The sequence below is a fragment of the Fistularia commersonii genome, chromosome 7 (assembly GCF_037954325.1).
Source record: "Fistularia commersonii isolate RoL2024-O1a breed Wild chromosome 7, RoL_Fcom_v1.0, whole genome shotgun sequence".
Classification (NCBI taxonomy): Eukaryota; Metazoa; Chordata; class Actinopteri; order Syngnathiformes; family Fistulariidae; genus Fistularia; species Fistularia commersonii.
In genome coordinates, this window is record NC_141290.1 from 13,716,604 (window position 1) to 13,740,053 (window position 23,450).

A 23,450-nucleotide genomic window follows, 5' to 3' on the forward strand; every position below is an offset into this window, starting at 1 on the left:
AGGCTCACTTTCACAGTCTATCAGGCCTGTGCTCCTCATATCCGTGAAACATCTCTAGTGGAGAAGACTTTTACGGTCTGCAGACAGAGACTCTGGACTCGGAGTCCCAAAACAAAAAGGAAAAAAAAGAGCTGCCGTGTAACATCGGAGCGGAATTTCGCTCAAGAAATAGAGAATAAAAGAAGAAAGAGACAGAAGCGTTTCATAGAGAGAAGAAGTTCAGCATCCGGATACACGGCGTACGACCGACGAGCACGTAGGAGGTTCGAGTTCATCTAAAGCGACAGACAAAGAAGCAGAAGAAGAAGTTGCGCGTTCCTCCCGGAGCTGCCATGGAGTCTGGAAAGGTAAATAACTTAAAGTCTTAAGTTAAAACCGCATAGGTTTACCAACCGGACATGGAGTTCAACGAGTTCGTTCCCATTTTAGTTTGTTTAATTTATTTATTTCCCCCGCTTCAGCCCACGAGGCTCATTCGCACGTGCGCGATACCGGAGCCCGAAGTCTCGCGACTTTTTGAGCTCACTGTGTGTCACTAAAAGTCATTTTGATGCTCACTTATTAAGAATTTTTAGTTCATTTCATGCACTGTAATGTTTAAAAAAATCTGTCCCTCTGCTGGTTATTTCGCCTCATCACTTTGACTGAAAGGGTCTGTTTGAGTTCGCGCCTTGTTTGCGTGGCATGTGTGCTTTCAGCTGTTTTGTCTATGTCAATGTTGACCCTGGTTTTTATTTGCAGAGGTTTATCGTACCCTTTTCACACCAAGTAATTTTTTCCAAGATAAACCTCTTAGTCTAGAATCAGTGGTGTGCATCAAATTGATATGCTGCAGTACAAGTGAACTCTAACAGAGTAGGTAGTCGGTTGACAGGTTTGCAAAAGATGTTGAAGTTTCATAATGGCATGAATAAGGGGCCCCACAATATAAACATACATGTTTATGTTTGTTATCGAAGTGCAATATTTATATTACATGATATAATATAAATATGTGCACACACAGATATCAGTGGGAAAAAAACGAGAAGCCTTATTGTGTAGATGGGGTAGGACCACTTTTAAATATTTTATATAGTCTGTAAGGTATAACATTAATATTCATTTTGTTTGTAAAATAGTAATCTAATTAGGCAAGAATCATTTAGCATCAACATAATGCAAGGATAAGGGCAGCAGCCTTTTATTAAGATTTTTATTAAATATTAGTGGCAAAAAGACCCAAGATAAGTATGGATTGTCTTCAAAAGTTTGAGAAAATTCACTTGATCGTGTGTGTGTGTGTGTGTGTGTGTGTGTGTGTGTGTGTGTGTGTGTGTGTGTGTGTGTGTGTGTGTGTGTGTGTGTGTGTGTGTGTGTGTGTGTGTGTGTGTTTCCCTCCTTACATAACCTTATAGCCGTGTCTCTGTTGTATCCAATCAAGCCATAACTGTTTTTAAAACATGCGCAGAAGGGAAAGAAATTCTTGTCCCTGGACAACGTATTTTCTGCAAGCCGGTCACCCTTAATGTCTGAAATTATGTCTGAAATTACGTGGGGCTGACACACATCGACAACTAACCCCCCCCATCAACCGTTGACAATTTTTTTCAGTGTTTCACGACCTCTTCGGCTGCCATGGACAAACTCAGCCCCTCCGGTCCCACAGCCCCCCGGGAGCGGGTTAACCGATGTCAAAACCTTGACCTTTTCCTTCCCAGGCCCCCCCCCCCCTTATCTAGGCTGCATGTTTTTGTGTGTGTACATGTGCACGTAAACAAAGAAGCAGAGCATTAGCATCCCGTGGTCTGGATTTTCATACCTGACTAGTCACGTGAGATGTGGGAGGGAAATTTGGGGGCTTATGGAAAAACACAAATAATACCGAAAACAAATATTATAAAAAGCGGTTTGTTGTGATGTTTCATTTCCTGCCTTGTGACCAAATTCAGAGAAGAGCTCGTTGTTTCTTCCTATCAGGCCACACAGGGTTCTTATCCACAGATCTGACTTGCTTATTGCATAGATTGTGTCTATGGAATATGTCTGGCATGATGATGTTATTCACATGCAAAATTTTGTTTTCCTTTAATCCCTTCACAAAGTGCACACACAGAAGTAATCATTAAAAAACAAATCTATTTACCAGACTGGGGTTTACCTTATATTCTTTGCAGTTTCTAAATAATCCAAGTGTCTTATGTTCAATCACAATGTCTATATGGTGCCAAAAAGCTAATAAGGTTGTCTCCTGTTTTGGTATTTATGTGTTTTGTTTTTTATGTTCTTAATAGGCCAGTAATATGTGGCATGCACTTTATTTCTACTTTGTTTTATAAAGATATTGCAGTACATTGACTATGAGCATTCAGGAAAAAAGATACTTCATCAAAAATAATATCTATAGTCACTTTTAACACTGAGACTTTCAAATGCATGTTAAACTCAATAAATAACTTGCAGTATCTTGAAATGCAATGCTTGACCTTGTTAGTGATACTGTTTTTCACAAGGTATCCTGCTCTGTGGCTTTCGGCTAGTTTATTCTTAATATATTTTAGATGAATTTACCTCCGAAATGTTGTGAACAAAAAAACACAGTCACACACTGCGTCCATGAAGTTAAAAAAAAAAAAAAAAATTTAGAGGCAGTCCTTATCAGCAACCACCAGCAAGGTGCAGCTAGCATATCTGTACAATCACTTTTTAACCTGGGTTGAACACTTTGCAGTTCAAACACACTGAGTTTCGTTTTCTTAGTTTTTCCTTTTTGATAGAATTAAACTTATTAATGGACTGGGTTTTTCCTTGTTTACAGCTGCTGCAACAAGCTGCTTACTGCAGTTTGGCCTTCAGTCTTGATACTGTTGCAGTGTAGAAAGAGAAAATTGTAAAAACTTAAAGGGCAGACAAGTTTTTCCATCACATTCTCAGGCAGATTGCTTTTTTGCACATCACTAAGTCACTCATAATAGGCCTGTGACCCAGATTCAGGTACCTAGTCAGGTACCACTTGGATAAACGGAGTGATGTATTCAAGTAATTTCTCTTAAAAACAGCATGATTTGTGACTATATATCTCATAAAAATGAAAATGTTTGAGGACAGCTTCAGGTATCTGGCATTAAAAAGTACTATTTAGGATGTCATTGATAAGGCAAGAGGCATTATGAAGTTATTGTCCATATTGTTCATGTGGACAGTCACAGTCTTAATACTGCTATTATGCAGCTGTATTGTAATGCATGCATTCCACAACAGCTCCATCATGAGGGATTTCACTCTGAAGAGCACTTACTTACACATTCACCTCTGCTGTCTTCTGTCCCCTGACAACCACATACAAACACTAATTGGGTCTTTTGGCATAAAGTGCCTCAAAACATCTCCCTTCTCAAAGACTTGATCTCAGGTATTTTGATAAATTACCTGCCTTGCATAGTACAGACATAATCCCCCTCCATCCACTACCTCTGGTGACCTGCAGACTCCCGGGCTCCTTACAATTGCACTGGAGTTGTTCTGCCATCTGCATGACTAGCTCCCTCCACCATGTCTCTTGGTGTGACTGTCAGTCATGTTCTAATGGGCCATAATGAGGCTTTGCCACACTGCACAGAAATATGGGATTAAGAGATCTGGTGGAAGGTGGGGGTGAACTGAAACCAAGATGCAAGAGTCCACGTTTAATTCACTCTTGCAGCAACATGGATGGCTATGCGCACATGGCACTGATCCCTGCTCACATGCGCGATATAATAGTTCACGCGGGGACGCCCGTTTCCCCTCTGGACCTCATGAATAACAGCTGATCAGAGATGTTACTTCTGTGTCTGACCCTTGACATCAATTGCCACAGTCTCACATTGACAGTTTGAGCTTCTCTCTAGCTTTCTTTCATTGCACCACATGGTCTTCGCTAAAGCTTTGTACCTAAATTCGATTGATTGATCAGTAGAACTATTATGGAAATTTTTGCATGTGATGACTAAAAGTTTTCCAGATATTTTTTTGTGTGCAGTTTTATCATTTAAGTATTCAGAACACACAGATCACAGCAATTGAGAAGGTTATTGCTTAAAACATGTCCTGCCTGACTTTGTCCTTTTTTATGAACCTTTCAATATGAACCTGCACAATTTCATATTTGCATGACAGGCGTATCTCTCCTTATTCATGATGGCTCTGCTGTGACTCATTTATCTCATGCAATAAAACCCTGCCTCCTACCTCTGATGAATGCAGGGGCTGCTTTCGTATTGTGTTTTTAACTACAATAACAACCAAACAAATGAAAGGCTGAATTATTTTTTTTTTTGACGCAACTAAGAATCACTTTTATTTCTGCCACCATGTTGACATCATTGCAGTCAGAGAGCAGTCTCATGGGCAAATGCTTGGGGAATGCAGTTTTTTAATTATCCTAAGTAATCTTGATTTCACTGTTACATATGATATACTGTGTTAGGCCAATATTGACCAACTAGCTCAGAAATTTTGATCTTATTCAGGTGTATGAAGTATTATTGTAAGGAGCTGATGCAATATGTTCTCATTCTACGTTGTTTCAGTGAACGATAACAATAACCTGACTCTTTAGGAAGTGATGCCATTCTAGTTTCACATAGAATCATGTTTTGTTTGCCCATGAATGACAGGTTCTGCTTCATTGTTTGTTTCATTCCTGCTCCAACGTCAAGGGTGTCAATTGAGAATGGAGAAGGGTTTAAGAACATCTGTATGTGACTTTTTGAGTCCTACACACTCTAGTTATGAACTTGTTTTTTGGTCTGGCCTTGATCAGTGAAGTAGGGAGTAATGAGTAAATTCTTGATGGACACTGTAAGACACAGTCTTTAGACATCAGTGTGAAGAGTCATTAAATAATAGCCCAGACATGTGGGTTGAAAGCCACAGAATATAGTTCACCCATTGTCAGCTTGTGTGGTGAAGTGGTTCTTTATCACACTTTTTGTCCTGGTAACAAGAAGGCTTGGACAAGATGAATATATTCATATTTGAAAGGTCTTTCAGCATTGTAACTTGATACGATATTTGCTTAAATGTTGAAAGTCATCTGCATAAGTAAACGAAAAGGGTCTGAATGTAATGAGTATCATCCTTTGCCTTGTGTACAGTAAAATCATTTTGATCTGAAACAAAAATTCATGCTACAACATCAGATTTGGATATTTTATTATCGCCGGTGGAAAATAAGTCTGTATTGTGTGATTCTTTCTGACATCTATTGTGTCGAAAGTTTCTGCAGGCATTTCCTGTTCACACTATTTTTCCTCCAGCATCATCTTTGCTACATTTTTTTAGGGACAGACATCATCGTCGGCTTTAAGTCACGATTTCCTGGTTTCTATTTGAGCAATTGAAGAGTTTAAAAGTCCAAAATGTGATCATCAGGGGTTGAGAAGAGATAATTCACTATCACATTGGATGTCTATTGAATCTGAACTCACTTTCTAATTTAAGAGGTTTTAGATCTTGGTTCAAACATTAAAACAGGAGTGTTCATTTCTTCTCCCTCCTGAATATTGAATACGTTAGCCAGACCCATCGTTGTGAAAGAGGAAGCTGTGGTGAGTCATGCACAGTGTAAATATTTTGTCAAGAATTTCCATTGAAGTCATTTATTAGGACTCTATCATATTAAATTTACTTTAGAGGAGATGATCTACGTAGTTGGTGACAAAAGGCTGTATAATCAGTGATGCTTCTTACAGCCATGTTTCCTACCATTTAAATCACATGGTTTACTTTTCACATATTAAGGGGATGCCATTTGCACGGCTGTGCATCTGGAACCTGTTACACAAAATGATCACTGAGAAGAGAGAAGATTTTAAACTCAATGCACACCAGATTGCTGATTCGGCATTCAAATGTTTTCCTTTACTTTCACATTATTGAAAATATTCCGCATATTTTGTTTTTTAAAAAATCTCTTGAATTGCCCCTCCCTGTCATCACATTCAGGCCGACATGCATGAAGAGGGTGTGTTGTTATTGTTAGGGAATATGGTCAGCCTCCCATGATTTTTTCAATATAGCACACCTTGTAAACTGATAAAAAATGCACTAATGAATGTTGAGTCATCTTGATTGTCACAGAGGCTGTATAATTGGGTGCAACTTTAGCTCTAAAGGAAATATCAATTCCACAGACCTGCTTGAAAATGTTGCTTCATGAGACATTTTAGTTTGGCTTAGTTTAAATATGTTAGCAACTACCCAAAAGAAAAACCTCCTGAATTCAGATTCAGATATGTTTTAGAAGGAGGCTTCAAGGTCTCTCAAACACTTTTATGAAATTGTTATTTCAACGTTTTGGTTGGACATGATGCCCCTTGGAGTGAGCAGTTTGATGCCAAGGTGAGGGAGGTGTATTGGTAAAAGGTAAATACGTTGTTATTTTCTTTTTAGTCATCACTGTCATTCAAGTTTTTGAAGGCAGCTATATTTAATGTCAAACTTAAACAAACTAGCATTTCCTGGAGGGTGGGTGGGGCTTATTCTTAAGATAGTATTCCAGGTAAGACAAGTTGTGTTTGTTTTCTTGGGAAAGCAAGTTTTTGTTTACTGGAACCTGTTCTTCGGTTTGATCAGTGGCAAAGTTTCCTAGATTTTGGTCACCAGACAGTGGCTCCTTTTTAAGACCCTAACATACACCGTACGAAAGTTTGTTTACATCCCTATATGCTGAGGAGTAAGAGCTATTTTCAAACTCAACATGCCTGTTTAAATGCATACAGACATTTTCTTGTCCCTCTATTCCTTCCTCATGCAGAGATCAATTCCGACTATGTTCGAGTTATGCTACCCACACCATGACAGGCCCTGCTTTTCTGAGGTAGCCTACAGCCCTTTTTCGCTTTTACTGAAAAACATACACAATCCTGTCAAATTGTTCTCCAACATTCCATTTCTAATGAAACTTAGAGGGGTTGGTTGTTTATCTCTAACCTCGAAAATCTAAAGAATATGAAAGAGAATGAGAATCCAACCAAGCGTTTTAATCAGTATTATCCTCCAAAGGGGTTATAAGTAGACAAAGGTGCCCCGAAGGGCATCAAATCTTGAGCAAATTTAATTTACCCCTAACAAAGATGTTTATTGCATTTCACTCAACCCACCAGCCATGAGTTGGAATGTTGATCTGAACCATAAAGTACATACCAGGTTTCTGGGACGTTTGAATTTTTCCTCTTTGGAGGACCAGACGGCCAATGTTACTTGTGTTCTGTATTCAGAAAGAGGCCAAAAAATCCACCACTCACTACTTTTACCTGATCAATAGCATCCCGTTAAACACATAGACATTTGGATCCATCTAATACGATCAAGATTGAGCAGATATTTTTCTAACTTGCTAAGAACAAACCCTGCTGCTTGACAAAGTAGGTCAGGGTATTTATTTGTTTTTTTTATGACCTAGTACTGGTTCCAATAGACACATTTTGTTTTTTTGGAGGTCAGGAATGAATCTTTATATAACTCATGAAACAAGGGGGCTAACAGTTCTATTTGCTGGAGTTTATTTTGTTCTGATAACTTGTTCTGATAACTTTGTTCTGAGGAGCCCGATGTCTATTTTGCTGCTGGACCAAAAAGAAGACAAGATCATCTCTGACTGTCTGCAATCTTTTCTAAGTACAGAGAGCATCACATATTTTGTTCAATATGTCACAATTACAGAATGTAGAATGTATAAATCTGTGAATTTTGAACATTTGAACATCTATCAGAAGACAAACTGGTCATCATCCACTTGATACACCATTGCATAAACGTTCTATTTTCATGATAATCTAAATAGTTTTAAACTGTCAATTTATTGCTCTGATAACACAGTTGTCTGGAAGAATCTAAAATATTTGCTGTCTACAACAGAATTGAATCTCCCTGTGAAGGTCAGCTCTTTTGTTTCCATAACACAAGGTAACTGTCAGGTGAAAGTAAATGTGGTGAAAAAGAAATTAAGTGAATTGCATGAACCTAAAATTAAAATATTCATCATCTGAAAGTGATGGGATAAGGTTCTACATTAATTCTTTGAGTAATCAAACACTTGTTTTGGAGTTTTGAAGGCAAAGTACATTCACAGGTTGCAGCATCTTTCAAATTTTTCTGCTTCACATCCACACTGACCTAGGACTCAACAGAAGTACACGTAGTAGAAGGAACAGTAGTCGCTGTAATTGCTTACTGGAACTGGTAAATTGCTGAGGCCATTGTTTGCCTGTCTGAGAGAAGGAAATGAATGGGGACACAGTCAACTTTGGCTTTATTAACTTCATGGTATGAGGAAAATCTTTTCTAAGCTGCAGGGCTTTGCTGAAGCTCAAGCTTAAAGGTACCGATTTAATAATGAGAAGCGTTCAGATGTGTCTCCAGACTTCAATTAGGACTTGCTCAAAGCGGGTTCATTCAGGGTAGCTATTTGGATGATTGCAAAAACCATATTCCTGGAACAGATACATGATACTTCCAAATATTTCTGCATCATGTATGAAATAGCCAACAATATGTTCAGGTCCATTGCTGTCGTCAGGAAGTAATAAGAGAGTAATGATGACTTTCTGGTGAATAGTAGACATGTCTACAATCGGCTGCTTTGAGTAGACCAGAGCTGGTGACCCACCTGTTTGATGTCACACATTAGTCTTGAGTTAGGTTGTGGAGTTTTATTGTGGTATGGGAAACTTTGGGTGGTAAAAAAGGATTCTACGTGTGGCATGGTGACTGATTGGTTTAGGCTTCCGCCTTATAGCTTTTCTGATTGGCAGTTTTTTTCTATGTGCAGTTTGCATGTTCTCTGTGTTTTCTCTGGGTTTCCTCTTATAGTCCTAAAACATGCAGTAGACTAAATTGGAAATCTCTTTCCCCATTGCCTCCTAGACAACAATCAATTACACATAATCTAGAAAAAAATACATGCATGCAAACCAAAACCGTGGGGATGAAGTTAGTGGTCTTTCTTCTTCAACTTTTAGATTCTCTATATCTCCATTGCAGGAGGTCATTTGAGCTCACTGTTCACTTGAAGAAAGAAAACTTTCAAGAAACTTGAAATAAACCACACAAACAAAATCCAACTGTAAAGTTTCATGGTCTTCATCCGGTCTTCATCATGAACTCCTTCACTCCTCACTTTTTTTTAACCAGAGAAACCAGCATTCTCATTTTTCTTAAGAATTAAAGGACCTTTATTCAAGCGAAAAAAACTGGAGGCCTCTTATATGTGTGCCCTGTTTTTAACCAAAATATGTATTTGAAAAACCTAAATCATCACCTGGAGTGTGAATGCGCCGTGCTGCATATCTATATTGACAAAGCAATAATATGCAGTGAGCCACATGGAAGGATATTTAATTTCTCAAATAATTTGAATCGATGTTATGATTTCTAGATGTATTGCAAAAATGGCGTTTCACTGACACTTTTTCCTCTCTCTCTTCCTTTGCAGCAAGTAACGTTCCTGTTAATAATGAGCGTAGGAACTGCAGTGATTGGGTCGCTGCAGTTTGGCTACAACACGGGAGTCATCAATGCGCCTCAGAAGGTGAGACATGTCCCCTCATGCATTGTTGAAACAGTTCCTTCAACAAAACTCAGAAATGTCAACATAGAATCGATACATGTTGGAGATCCCTTGTGACATGTGTTCTCTTGTGTAGTCCAAAGGAAGATAATCATGTGGCTTGAGGTAATAATAGCAGCCTTGTCATGTCCAAGGAAAACATTACTACCAGACTTTAAGTGATCTTTGGGTAAACTAGTGTGTCCATGCCCCAAAATGGACCTTTGAGGAATTGTACCAGACTTAGAAAAGTAGACAGGATTTTGGGAGGAAATTAAATCAAAAGAGAAGATAATTATCCCTCCCCATAGCAAAGTAAGGTGGTATTAACAAAGGTATTTTCATGCCCGTAGCAAAGTTTACTCATAATCATATTTATAACAGAGAAGTACACCGAAGAAGCCAATTTCCTGGGGAATTTCAACATTGCATGTAAACAGCTGGTGCCTGCCTAGTTGCCTCCCCCTCCCGGAGGGCTGCACAGCGGACTCTGTTCAGGTCCTAGAGGTGTCACCAGACAGGTCACAGCTTGGCTCCTTCTGCTTATTTACCTTCGGCTGCCTCAGTTTGACAGTCCGAGGGAGATGCAGCTGCTTTCTCCCTATCAGGACAGACTAATTTTCATTTGCACCATCAACACAGCATTTGATTAATCATGGTAATGGCAAACACTTTGTAAGTGGGAATGCCACTTATTGTTTCCTCTTGAAAGATGAGTGAGGCAGTTTCCTGGAAACAACTTGAAATTCTCAGCAAAGCAAATTAACAAACAAATGCTCTTTTTTTCTGTTGGCCTGCTGGCCGGTTACTCCTCACGACTTTAAATCTGACCTCACACGCTGAAACACGTTGAGTCAGTGTTTCATAACAGTTTAATCCACTTTGGTGCGTCCAAAACACTGAAGTCGTGAGAGTGAGGGGAGCTCAACCCTGCCATCAAAACACCATGTTTTCTGCCTCATGGAGCTCAGCCCAGGGAACCAGAGGGGTTTCTGACTGAGCCGCTGAGTGACTGAGGGGCCACAGTTTGAGGGGGTTAATGGAGGTAGGGGGAAGAATATGTGTTTTGTTACATACTGGGCAAGCGTCAACATGCCCCTTACTTATTTTTTTTTTTTCCTCTCCCTCTCACTCATACAGGGGTCTAAGCAGTGTCACGTGAAGCTCTGTAATAAGCTTGCAAAAAAAAATGTTACTTAACACAGGCTTGAATAATCCTTTATTAGTGACCATTTAGAGGGATATAATTTTACCAACTCAACCTCTGCACAGCAACAGCACTTGAGTTTGTTGCCAGCACTTAACCTCATCTGTACTCCGACTTGTGATACTGATGCAAGTGATTTTGGTTCTGACCTTAACAGGGTAGCAGAATAGAAACGGTTTTAAAGTTGACTGGCTGTCTTGTCTTCCTCCTGCTCGACTGCAAGTATCCTTATTATCCAGCCAAGGAGGTTATATAATAGCTCCAGTTTGTGTCTGTGTCTGTGAGGAGGACGATGCAGAATACCCAAATATGGAGGGGGGTGGGGGAGAGGAATGAACCCATTACATTTTTGGGCAGATTTGTTTATAAAAAAAACATAAAAAAAAAACAAGGAAAGAAATGGAAACTCTGATATATAGCCTGTTCCAGTTTGTTAATTATGCAACAGTTCTCACATTGTTCATGTTAATGTCAAGCAGATTTCACAGTTCCTCTTTACCTTTACCAAGATATTTCTGTGATTGGTTTTGTTCCCCTCCACCCTCAAGGAAGAGCACTGGGATTTCAAGCTATAAGACATGGTGGTGGGATGTGTCACCTCACATGATGCACAAAGAAACTTAACCATAAGGCCATGGCGAGTGGAAACTTTTTTTTTTTTAAAGTAGAAAATCCCCTCGGGAATTTAACTATCTATTCTTCTTGTTCTTTTGGCTTTTCACTTCAGGGGTCGCCACAGCGACTCAACTTTTACCATCCAACCCTATTCTCTGTATCCTCCTCTTTCACACCAACTAAATTCATATCCTTTCTCAATACGTCCATAAATCTTGTCTGAGGTCTTCCTCTAGACCAGGGGTGGGGAAACCATGGCCCATTGGCCACATCCAGCCCATTGATATTTTTACTCAAACAGGAGATAATTTCATTTTTGGAGCTACTTGAGAAATGTGGAGGCGGCCCGTATCCGCTTCCCGGGCCGTAGTTTGGGGACCACTGCTGTAGGCCATCTGTACCAATTGTACCGATGGCCTTAATCCAGGCCTTGACCGATCCAGTATGAGATTATTAGGTTTGATTTGCATGTTTGGTTTTGGCAAGAGTTTTACCCCAGATGCCCTTCCTGATGCAACCCTCTGCATTTATCCAGACTTGGGACCGGCTCAGGGAGACTCTGGCCCGTGCCCCCTCGAGGCTGGCTTAAGGAGATACTGGCCTGTTCAGCCCTGAGGCAGCATTGAATTTAACTATCTATTATGTCTGGATGAATTTGGGCCTCCAGGCATTTTGGAAGTCTGAAAGAAATGCACTACTGATAATTTAAAAGTTTACTCCTCTCATCAAGAAAAAACAAGTTGAGGTAAAATGCTACATTACTTTGCCCTGTCCAGTCATATAATATTTTCATATGGGTATCCATATTATATACAATGCAATAATAAAATATGAAACCTAAAAAAAAACAGTAGATAGTAGGTTTAAAGAAGTAATTGTTTTTATATTTAACACAATGAATGTTTTACTCACCCCAGTTTGCTATCAATATTTTGTTCAGGTCTAAACAACATGGCTATTCCTATTGTTTTGTCAAAATGCATAGTGAACACTTAACAACTTGTAAAAAAAAGAATAAAGCAACATTATAGAAAGGGGCACTGACTAGAAAATGTAGTTCGATTAAGGTCATAGGCAGAGGACAGCTGATGACAAACTTGTCACTATCAGCAAGGTCTTGTGAGTGTAAATTGATAGTGGATATAAGTGCGTCGCTTCACCCCCCTTAGGACACTTGTTCCACATACCTTCATTGGGCTCTTGTACATTTAGAGCTTTGAGACTGTGTTCCTAAATAAAAGTTACTCTATCTCTGAGGCACATGACAAGGTGGTACTGGTGGCGGTGGGATGCATACTGGTGAAGTCACTGAAAGGGTGGTGACCTTTTTTTTTGGAACATGTGAGGTGGCACGACGTAAGCACACTTACAAGATTTGCGACTGCCTATGGCCGGTCTAGGTGTGTTTGTAAACAGAGTGGAGGGACGGGGGGAGGGAAGGAAACCCGACACCAGGACATTGGCTGGTGGACTTCCTGCTGGACTGGAATCAGCAATGCTGCTATCAGCTGGGGGCTTACGTGCGCGTGTGTGTGTGTGTGTGTGTGTGTGTGTGTGTGTGTGTGTGTGTGTGTGTGTGTGTGTGTGTGTGTGTGTGTGTGTGTGTGTGTGTTGCACATGATTATTACCTCAATTTCGTAAAAGCCCTTTTTAAAAGATGGTTAAGTATGCGTTAAGTAGCAACAATGGCAAATTTTCAGGAAAAACAGGAGGAATTAAAAGGCTAGTTTAAAGGCCCGTTTATTCGTTCGCTAACTGAAGCAGGAATGAGGAACTGCAAAACTGAACTACCACAGCAAGTTTAGTGAGAATTTCTGAAGAGTTTTTTGTCAGATCTTGTTGTGGCAACTGGACCTCTCATCCAAGTTCTTCAAAACAATGGAGATTTTCCAGTATATGGCTTCTATCCTGTCTTGGCCTCTATCCTATCCTGAGTAATGCATTTCAAAACCAGGCCAAGCGACTCCTGCCCTAGCCTCAGCCCAAGTGATCAAATGGGTTTATTTTGTTTTACTCAATTTACGTGTTAGCTGTATTATTGTCCATTCAGATTCTAACACAAGTGCATCCCTGGAGTTCTTACCTTTGTTCCACAAACGAACGACGCACAGCCCACATTAACACTCATTTCAAGCTTGTTTCTGCAAAGGAACCTGCCCAGTAACATATCTCAACCTCAACTTGGACTGGTGCCCAACCCCAACACTAATCTCAACCAGAGCAGTAATGTACTGATATCCATATTTTAGTGACACAAAATTAAGCTGTCCTCTAAAATCCTACACCCCTCTCTGCCTGGTTTTATTTATTTATTTATTTTATAAATAAAATGATAATATCTATATTAGTTCCTGTGATTTGGCTGCATCTCTCTTTGAATAGCACAATTTTGATGCATGAACACCACATCCTGTTCCTTTGCTTTGCGTACATGTACTATACTAAAATTGTTGTCTTCCCATTTAAAAACTAAAATCTGATATTAAAAAAACATGTTTTTTTTGGTGCACAGATTATCCAGAAATTCATCAATGAGACGTGGTCCCAGCGCTACCAGGAGGAAATCACAGAAAACTCCCTCACTGCCATCTGGTCCATCGCTGTCTCCATCTTTTCCGTTGGAGGCATCTTTGGCTCCTTCTCTGTTGGACTCTTTGTGAACCGCTTCGGAAGGTAAAACCACCGCTGTTAAAGCTGCATGTGCAGAGGTGCAGAGGTGCAGAGGACTCATTTTCTCTGTATAAGGCATGAAAATGAAGGGATATGTGACCTTTTTCCTCAATGGATGTTTACAGTGCTTTTTCAAAGCGCAATGTCAGGCTCCTCACAAGTCACACATTTAAAGAATGTAATCATGGCAGAAAAGAAGGTGGAAGACTCCAATTGTAATTTAGAGCTATATCAGAGCAATACATATACTTTAAAAAGACAGTCAATTCAGAATAATTACGCAGTGGGAAAGTCTTATATATATATATATAAATATATATAATACATACATACATATACACACATATATATATATATATATATATATACATAGCCCTTGAAAAAAATTTCAGTGTACGCAGGTAACTTTTGGGAGACATACCTCGGAATATGCGGGTTATTTGATTGTACGTAGTATACATAGTATGACATTTTGTGTTTAAAAACACATTTAAAATGATCTTTTAAATATAATTGGAAAAATGTCCTGTGGTAATTTCATGATAATAGTTTCAGAACCAATTTAGGATATTTTCTGCTGTCACTTCTTGAAAGATCTTTAGCTAATTTTATGTGTTTGAAATTTTGGGTAATTTTCAAGTTATTTTATCCAAACCTAACATCATCTTTTGTGGCTTTTTTGTGTTTAGTTATCTTACTCCTATTCAGATAATTACTTTAATTGAATTTTTCTTGAGATTTTTAACTCGCTGTATTAATTTACTGAGGGGAAAAGTGATTTGAATGAGAACAGTAGAACTATGCATGTCAGTATTCAGGATGCAGTATATGAAAAATATCCATCATGCAGTATCATATGCAGATCTGTACATTTGTAGCTAACAATCTAACTTCATTATGAATTTTGCTTACAGGAGGAACTCCATGCTCATTGCGAACGTGCTGGCCTTCATCGCTGCAACCCTGATGGGCTTCTCGAAGATGGCAAAGTCATGGGAAATGCTCATTATCGGTCGCTTAGTGGTGGGCTTCTACTCCGGGCTCTCGACGGGTTTCGTGCCAATGTACGTGGGCGAAGTGTCTCCAACATCCCTCCGGGGAGCCCTCGGGACCCTCCACCAGCTGGGCATTGTAGTGGGCATTCTCATTGCACAGGTCAGAGGATGAAAATCACACTTTCATTAGAGACACAGTTGTCTCAAACACTAATCTCATCCTTTCATTGCATCAGATGCTTAATTTAATAATCAGAAAGCAATCCTATTGAAAAAGTAATTATTGGATGCTTGAATTTCTGCAGTTTCAAAGGAAGAATATCATACCACACTGGAAAAAAAGAGATGGACACAGGCTGAAAAGCCGCTGAAATGCAGAATCTGACCCCTTAGCTTAAAGGAAGCCTAAAGGAAAAGAAGACTACGTTAAAAGATCAACTGTTCGGTTATTCATATAGAGGGAGGGAAAATGTCATAACTTAAACCACATACTTAATAACCCTGGGATGTTTCATGTTTGTCTGGATTGCTTTCAGGTGTTTGGACTGGAGCCCATCATGGGTAACGTTGAACTATGGCCACTCCTCCTTAGCTTCATCTTCGTCCCTGCCGTGCTACAGTGTATCCTGCTGCCTCTCTGCCCTGAGAGCCCGCGCTTCCTGCTCATCAACAGGAACGAAGAGAACAAGGCCAAGAGCGGTAGGTTCTTACTTTATGACTGACATGGAATGAAAATACATTTAGTTGGATCTCTTGGACCCCAACGCGTTCCCAGGCCAGCCTGGACACATAGTCACTCTATCATGTCCTGGGTCTTCCCTGTTGTCTCCTCCCAGATGGACATGCCTGTAATACTTCCCCCCGAGGTGTCCAGGAGGCACCTCATCTGATTCCTATCAATGCAGAGGAACAGCAGCTCTACTCAGTTCCCCCCGGATGAGCAAACTTAGCAAACTCACCGTGTCTCCCAGAGAGAGTCCAGCCACCTTTTGGAGGAAACTCATTTCGTTCTTTCGAACACAACCCACAGCTCGTGACCATAGTGAGGGTAGGATCGACCGGTAAATAAAGAGATTTGCCTTTTGGCTCAGTTCCCTCTTCACCACAACAGACCAGCACATAGTCCACATTTCTGCTGACTCCACGCCGATCTGCTTGTAGATCTTCTCCATCCCTCTCTCACTCATGAACAAGACCCAAAGATACTTAAACTCTTCCACTTGGGGCAGGACCTTTTCTCCAACCCAGAGTGTGCATTTTACCCATTTCGAGTTTAGCACCATGATTTTGGATTTTGAGGTGCTTAATCCTCATCCCGGCTGCTTCACAATCGACTGCTTAGTGTTCCAGTGTTAGCTGGAGATCATGACTTGATGAAGCCAACAGAACCACATTATCTGCAAAAAGCAGAGACTTGATCCTGCGGTAACCAAACCGTATCCCCTCGACACCCTACTAGCTCACAAAACGGGGTTTGGTACCCTATATTCCCGGACCACCCCCCCACAGGATTTCCCGTGGGACACAGTTGAATGCCCTCTCTAGATCCACAAAACACATGTCGACTGGTTGGGCAAACACCCATGCCCCCTCTAAGACTCTGCTGAGGTTATAGAGCTGGTCTACTGTTCCACAGCCTGGAATAAAACCGCACTGCTCCTCCTGGATCCGAGCTTCAACAACCATACGGACCCTCTTCTCCAGCTCCGCTGAATATATCTTACCAGGGAGGCTGAGGTGTGATTCCCCCCCCCCCCGTAGTTTGAGCACACCCTTTTTAAGAAGGGGGATCACCAGCCCGGTCTGCCAGTCCAGCGGCATTGTCCCCGACATCCACGCAATGGGACAGAGGCATGTCAGCCATCAAGATTTAAATTGCTCATTGTTATATGTACAGTCTGGAAATGTGTTTCCCTGTACAGTGAAATTCTTACTTTGCCGTCCAGTGCAACCAGATAATTACCAGTAGTCTTAAGTCGCATAAAACAGCAGTAGAACTGTTAGTATCATACTTGCCAAATAAAGTAAGGAGGAAAGAGGCAGTGCAGTGTTTCCTTATTTGTCACACAGCTGGGACGCTGTCTGCTTCTTGGAAAGCCCCGATGAGTGTTTTTACAGAAATTAGCTTGCAAAACGACATTTTGGGATTTGACTAATTTCTTTGCTTCAGGTCAGTCTCTTGAATCTGAAAGGTCACCTCAGTAAACAAAACCAAACTACTTCTCATGCTAATGATTCATCCTCTGCACCCGACAGTGCTGAAGAAGCTACGTGGCACGACGGACGTGAGTGTGGACATGCAGGAAATGAAGGAGGAGAGCAGGCAGATGATGAGGGAGAAGAAAGTGACCATCCTCGAGCTCTTCCGCTCGCCCCTCTACCGCCAGCCTCTGCTGATCGCCGTCATCCTGCAGCTGTCCCAGCAGTTGTCAGGAATCAATGCTGTGAGTTGTAGTGGTGTCAGAAAATACACAACCACAAGTATCACTTCAAGTAGCCTTTGAGTTCTGACCCACTTAAAATACTTTTATATTCCAGGTCATATTTTTAGCACTTTCTTGTCTGTGGTGTGATCCACACAAAAACCCATGATCTGATATTATCTTTATAAATGTCAGATGATCTTTTGTCCAAACTCAGTGATTTGTTCTGCATTTTCAGTTAATAATAATAAGAATGCATTAAGTTTCAGGTGCCTTACACGACACTCAAGTGTGTGTGTGTGTGTGTGTGTGTGTGTGTGTGTGTGTGTGTGTGTGTGTGTGTGTGTGTGTGTGTGTGTGTGTGTGTGTGTGTGTGTGTGTGTGTGTGTGTCTGTGTGTGTGTGTCTGTGTGTGTGTGTGCGCGCACAAAATACAGATTTAAACAAGAAAAATAAAAACGATAGAAATGAAAGATAAAGTTAAAAAATACATAAAAATTGAAAAAACAGTTAAATATAATTATTCAATTAAATTTATTATTTTCGACTAAATCAGATAAGACATTAAACCTCTGGTTGTCATCCAGATTAGTAAATTTATGAGGAAGTTTTACTCTAATTCAACGGACACCAATGGTGCCCCCTGGCGGTCAAATTATAATTGACTTGAAATTGTGACGTTTCACAATGCAGTCACAATTTTGTTAGGCTGTTTGAAAGGCATATCTGAATTTGGTTTCCTCCTAATGAAGTTATTTCCCTACATGTACTTTTCAGGTGTTTTACTACTCCACTGATATTTTTGAGAAGGCTGGAGTGGCGCAGCCTGTCTACGCCACCATCGGAGCCGGTGTGGTCAACACTGCTTTCACAGTGGTGTCGGTGGGTGTCATGCCAGTCATTACATTTTTTTCTGAAACTTGAGCTGCAAGTGAATAATTTCTCACTTTTTTAACTAAAAAAGGAGAGGTGCAAGAAACAGCAGTATAATAGTTTGTGAAAGCCTGGCAGCCTTTTTCAGTAGGAAAGTAGAAGTTCAATCATGCTGACATTATTTTTCCTCATCATCCAGCTGTGTGTGGTGGAACGGGCCGGGCGTCGGTCCCTGCATCTGCTGGGGTTGCTGGGAATGGCTGGGTCTGCTGTCCTGATGACTATCGCCGTGGCTCTGCTGGTAGGATTCTCACCATATTTAATTTCAAGGTTTTTCTTACCAAAAACAAAGGTTGACAGTAGACTGGCAGTAAGTAACCCATCACTATTCGCGCTTACAGGACCAGCTCAAATGGATGTCGTATTTGAGCATCGTGGCCATTTTTGCCTTCGTTGCATTCTTTGAGATCGGTCCAGGTCCCATCCCCTGGTTCATCGTGGCTGAGCTGTTCTCCCAGGGACCCAGGCCTTCGGCAATCGCTGTGGCTGGGTTTTCCAACTGGACTGCCAACTTCATTGTGGGAATGTGCTTCCCGTATGTGCAGGTGAGTAGATTGATGATGGTGTCTTTATGGTGATATTTTGTTGTAGATTTATGGTAGTTACATGTGTCTTGCAGCACAACTTCTTGGTTAGCCCACACTTTTTTTTAACTTAAAGTATGCTTTACCCATAAAAACAAGAGAAGCAATTTTTTTTGCTGAGTAAAGGCGAGGACCGGCTGTACCTAGAGAATTTCAGTACTGGATATTTTCACATTGCAAATAAATTAATCAGAAACATTGTTTTCACTGAAAGTTGTCTGGAAATTTCTGAACAACCTGGCAAAAAAAAACAATTTTAAGCTACGATTTGTGAGATATTCAGAAAGAAGTTAGTTCACAATGTGTTGTAGATAACCTGGGAATTGTCCCACCCCTCTACCTGGATTATCTTCATGTAATCTTTTTTCCTCTTCCATGTCTTCACAGACAGCTTGTGGTGCCTATGTATTCATCATCTTCACTGTGCTGCTGCTCGTCTTCTTCATATTCACCTACTTCAAAGTCCCCGAGACCAAGGGCCGGACATTTGATGAGATTGCTGCTGGTTTCCGCCAAACAGCTGTGACGGGCGGAGAAAAGCACTCGCCGGAGGAGCTCAACAGCCTGGGAGCTGATTCTCAGCTCTGAGCGAGCATTTTCACGACCGTTAACCTTTAACTCGTCTTCTCAGACAAAGGAGTAACAAGGGTCTACTAACTGAAAGTAGCCCGAGTCGCTGGTAGAATAATTTCCACACTGTCATCACATTTCTTGGCTTCATTATCAAAACACAACACCGCCCTGTGTGACATCCCTGCTCTCTCCCTGGAGCACAAAAATACACAAACTTGATGGGCCCACATGTAGCCTGGCAGATGTGGAGAGGATGGATAGGGAAGGCTTTTAATGTTTTAATTTAAAGGAACGTCAAACAACCTTTTTAAATAACCTTTTCACTGAATATTTTAATATGTATGTTCTTTGTAGACTGTTTCAGGACACTGAGTTTGATACTCTCTGGTAAAAGAGTTCTATAGCATCAATATGTTTTACAAGTTATACTGTAATGCAGCAGCACAGTAGACTCCAGTACTGTAGATTCACCGCCTATGACAAGGTCCGAACACTCCACTGACAAGTAAAATTTTTATATTTTTACCCTTTCAGTGTAGATTAGAGTACTATGGTGTCTAGATTTTTTTTTTTTTTTTTATAGATTAAATATAACTCGACATATTGTAAAGATTTATAACCACCTGGATCTTTGTCTTTATTTTTTTTGTTTTTGGTCACGATGGCATGATATGGCATGACAATGAGATGTTCTGATCAGGGTTCCCCCCCCAATATTGATCAGGTTTTTAAAGTATAGGCCACAGAGACTCAACCCCCACAGTCCCTGGATTAAAAAAAAAAGAATGAAGATAAAGAATAAAATAAGTTTTTGATTGAACGCCTAACATATGTCAAATATATCAAAAAATGACGTAACATTAAAGAATAAAATAAAGCATGGCAAATTCCTGGGAAATAATCAGAAAATTCAACACTTCTTTCAGGTTTGGATTAAATCCGCTTTTAATAATTCATTGATTACCCAGTTGACCCCCAGTTTTGGAACATCCCATGGAGATGAGACGTCGTCCTTTTTTCATTGTATCTCTCATTTACACTTCTAGATTTTGTGACTCTTTGTGACGATTCTCACGTAGTTACTGAATAACTCGTTACGTCACTGACACAAATTTAAAATCTCTCGTAAAACCAGGATGTTGAAAACCGTTTGCCTTCCCCTCAGCTGTTGAAGCTCCAGTTCCCGGTCAGTATGATCCGGAATGAAAGCTCTGAACTTGACTTTCAGTATCTTTGGGTTGTCTTAACCTGAAGGGAAAGTGCCTGCTGTGACACAGTGTCAAATATTGCAGAAAACGTAAATCACAAGTCAGTAATATGGACCAAAATAGTGTTTTTTTGTTTTGTTTTTTCTTCTCTTGAAAGTTGCTTTGCAAAGTTGAAAGTTCCTTGCACTTCATGCAGGTTTTTAAAGTTGGACACCCGGTCTGATCACTTATGTGCCCCTGCAGTATTGTTTAGCTTGCTTTCTCTGACGTCTGCAGTGTTACCTGCACTGCGGCTGCACATGTCTATTACTGCTGTATCATCTATTGAACCTTTCTCATGTGGTTTGAGGAAAAATGGTCTTTTATTTTTAGCTGCACTTTATTGTTCACTTTATCGATGTCTGGTTTCATGTCACAGTGTGGAAACTTCTGAATCTTTGTTACTGTAGTGACTGGAGTTTTGCTGTTCATTTTATTTTTCTGAAATGGATTGTGTCATTTGTTCATTGCAATTGTAAAACCTTCAATATGCTTTATTTATATACATAAACAGGTGTCCATTTTTTAACAACACAGAACTGGTTCCTTTGTTGCTTCCACCCTTGGATCAGTTGTGCCAGAAATGAATGAGCACCACCGTCCAGCTAAATCCCACCTGCAGCTGGAACCAAATCCAAAAGTGTTCCCAGGAGGTGTGTCCCTGAGATGTGAACTGATTCGCTAGTTGGTGGGCTCATTTCCACAACCCCCTCTCGGTTGGTGGAAAATGTTAACAACATTAAACTGCTTGTCCGACCCTAAATAAAAGAAAACAAAAATGTGCATGATAAGTAAGTGGGGAAAAATCCAAAATGACAGTATAATTTCAATGTGATTGTCTGGGAACTGGAATGCTGATTCCTTAACCTTTACTGAAGGCCACATGATCTCAAATCTGGGGTGCAAAATTTCAGAATCTTTTGTGATTTTTTTTTTATTTTTTAATTTTTTTGACTGTATTGTTTTTTAAAATCTGAATAAGCACAAGCAAATTTCTTGGAAAAATACTGTAAAATGTGCCATTTCTGTGCTCTTATTTATCACCTAATAAGGAACTTGGATCCAAATCAACCATGAAGTAAAACTTAAATATCATTCCGCAATCTGTTTTTGATGTGTGCTTGTGTGCCCGCGTGTGTGTGTGTGTGTGCGTGTAGTAGTTTGTAGATATAATTAAGCAAGACATATGATGGATGACCTTTCTGTGCTTCATACATGACTCTCACAAATCCTCACCTCCAGAATTATAAAACAGCACCAAACTCTCACAGCAGGCAAATAAAGATGCACTTGTGTTGCAAAATGATTGTTTTGTATGTACATACTGTCACATCTGTTTGGGCATTGTAATATATCCTTTAAAAATCTACCTGTTGCACGGACTTTTAGTCTAAGTACTCAACACAATGTAAATATCATACATTCACTTACACACTCATTCATGTACACATGCATTGCAAAATGCTAAAATGATAAACTTTAAAGTAGAAAATTTATCACTGTAGAGCTGTACATTTTTATCCAATGTATTTTTTGTCAATTCAGCCTCCTCTTCTGCTTACTATTCTCCTTTGTGATTTGATACCTGAAGACAAATTGTGGCCTTATATCGCCTTTTAATCATTTGAAGTCAATTTTCTCCTGTAAGGATTGAGTTTTAAGTCACAGATTATATTCTAGTTTTAATAATAAAATGTTTGTGTGTAAGTCATGATGGATGCTTTGTGGTTTTACACTGCTGTGAAACTGATCGAATGGCTGAATAAACGATATCACAGATTAGAAAGAATTCTGTCTCACTGCCTTTGTTGCTCCCTTCTTTGACCGCTAGGTGGCAACAGAAAGAGGTAAAACGTGAAAAGTGATTAGATTGTGACTTTTTTTTTACATCCATTGGGCGTTTGCATTCATTTTCTTATAAAATGTGAATAAAAAAATATTCACCATATTTAGTCCTCTTGGATATTGTGATTTCTTGGGGAAACTTTCAGTTTGTAGAATGGAGAGTACTGTATGTTTATATCCTGATGAATGCATTCAGTCAATTTCAATAGCGTAGAACAATGCCAGAAGTGACTCAATGTTTAGCGTTTTTCTAAAAATTCTCAAAGAATTCAAAGAGAACCATCAACACAAATATGCCTTTAACATCAAACTAAAATAAACATAAATTTTAAATAGAATACATGATTAATTTAAAATATATAAACCCTGTACATTTTAAACGTACATGTAAAAGCCTTTTAGTGACATTCAAATAGAAGGAAAATTAAACTGCTCACTCTGCTGGCAATACATTGCATTACTTTATTTACTTGCTATTTGTGTCCACAGAAAAGCAGGTGCTGTGATATTACATCTTTCAGCATCAAATGGTAAAACAAAGCTGTATACTAGTAAATTTACTTTGAGATGTATGATGTGCTGTATAAACGCATAATTATCTGCCAAAAAAAGACATCCACACCCAAATCCTCCCTTAATAAGAAGCCTCTCTCAAGAAAGAAATCTACATAATCCCCAGTGAAAACAAACTAATTTCTAAATAAAACATACCTTCAGTGATCCAGTTCAGCTTAGTAGTGATTGGATTTGTCCTCAATTGACTTGGTTGGTTGGTCATGTGTGATTGT

The 23,450-nt window shown here is 39.8% G+C and overlaps 1 protein-coding gene across 1 annotated transcript; it reads left to right on the forward strand.

Annotated features, from left to right (window-relative positions):
* On the forward strand, positions 1-22,606 carry slc2a1b (solute carrier family 2 member 1b). Its single transcript, XM_086149931.1, has 10 exons — positions 1-347; positions 9,458-9,553; positions 13,906-14,066; positions 14,978-15,218; positions 15,595-15,757; positions 17,315-17,502; positions 18,258-18,362; positions 18,553-18,654; positions 18,755-18,958; positions 19,385-22,606. Exons 1-10 carry the CDS (start codon positions 333-335, stop codon positions 19,583-19,585), a joined length of 1,476 nt encoding a protein of 491 aa, XP_086006057.1. The 5' UTR covers positions 1-332; the 3' UTR covers positions 19,586-22,606.
* Positions 22,607-23,450: the final 844 nt, after the last annotated feature.

Coding starts and splice junctions, on each gene's coding strand:
- slc2a1b (XM_086149931.1), top strand. Junction 14,067..14,977: donor TTTGTGAACCGCTTCGGAAG/GTAAAACCACCG, acceptor TTTTGCTTACAG/GAGGAACTCCATGCTCATTG. Junction 18,959..19,384: donor TGTGCTTCCCGTATGTGCAG/GTGAGTAGATTG, acceptor ATGTCTTCACAG/ACAGCTTGTGGTGCCTATGT.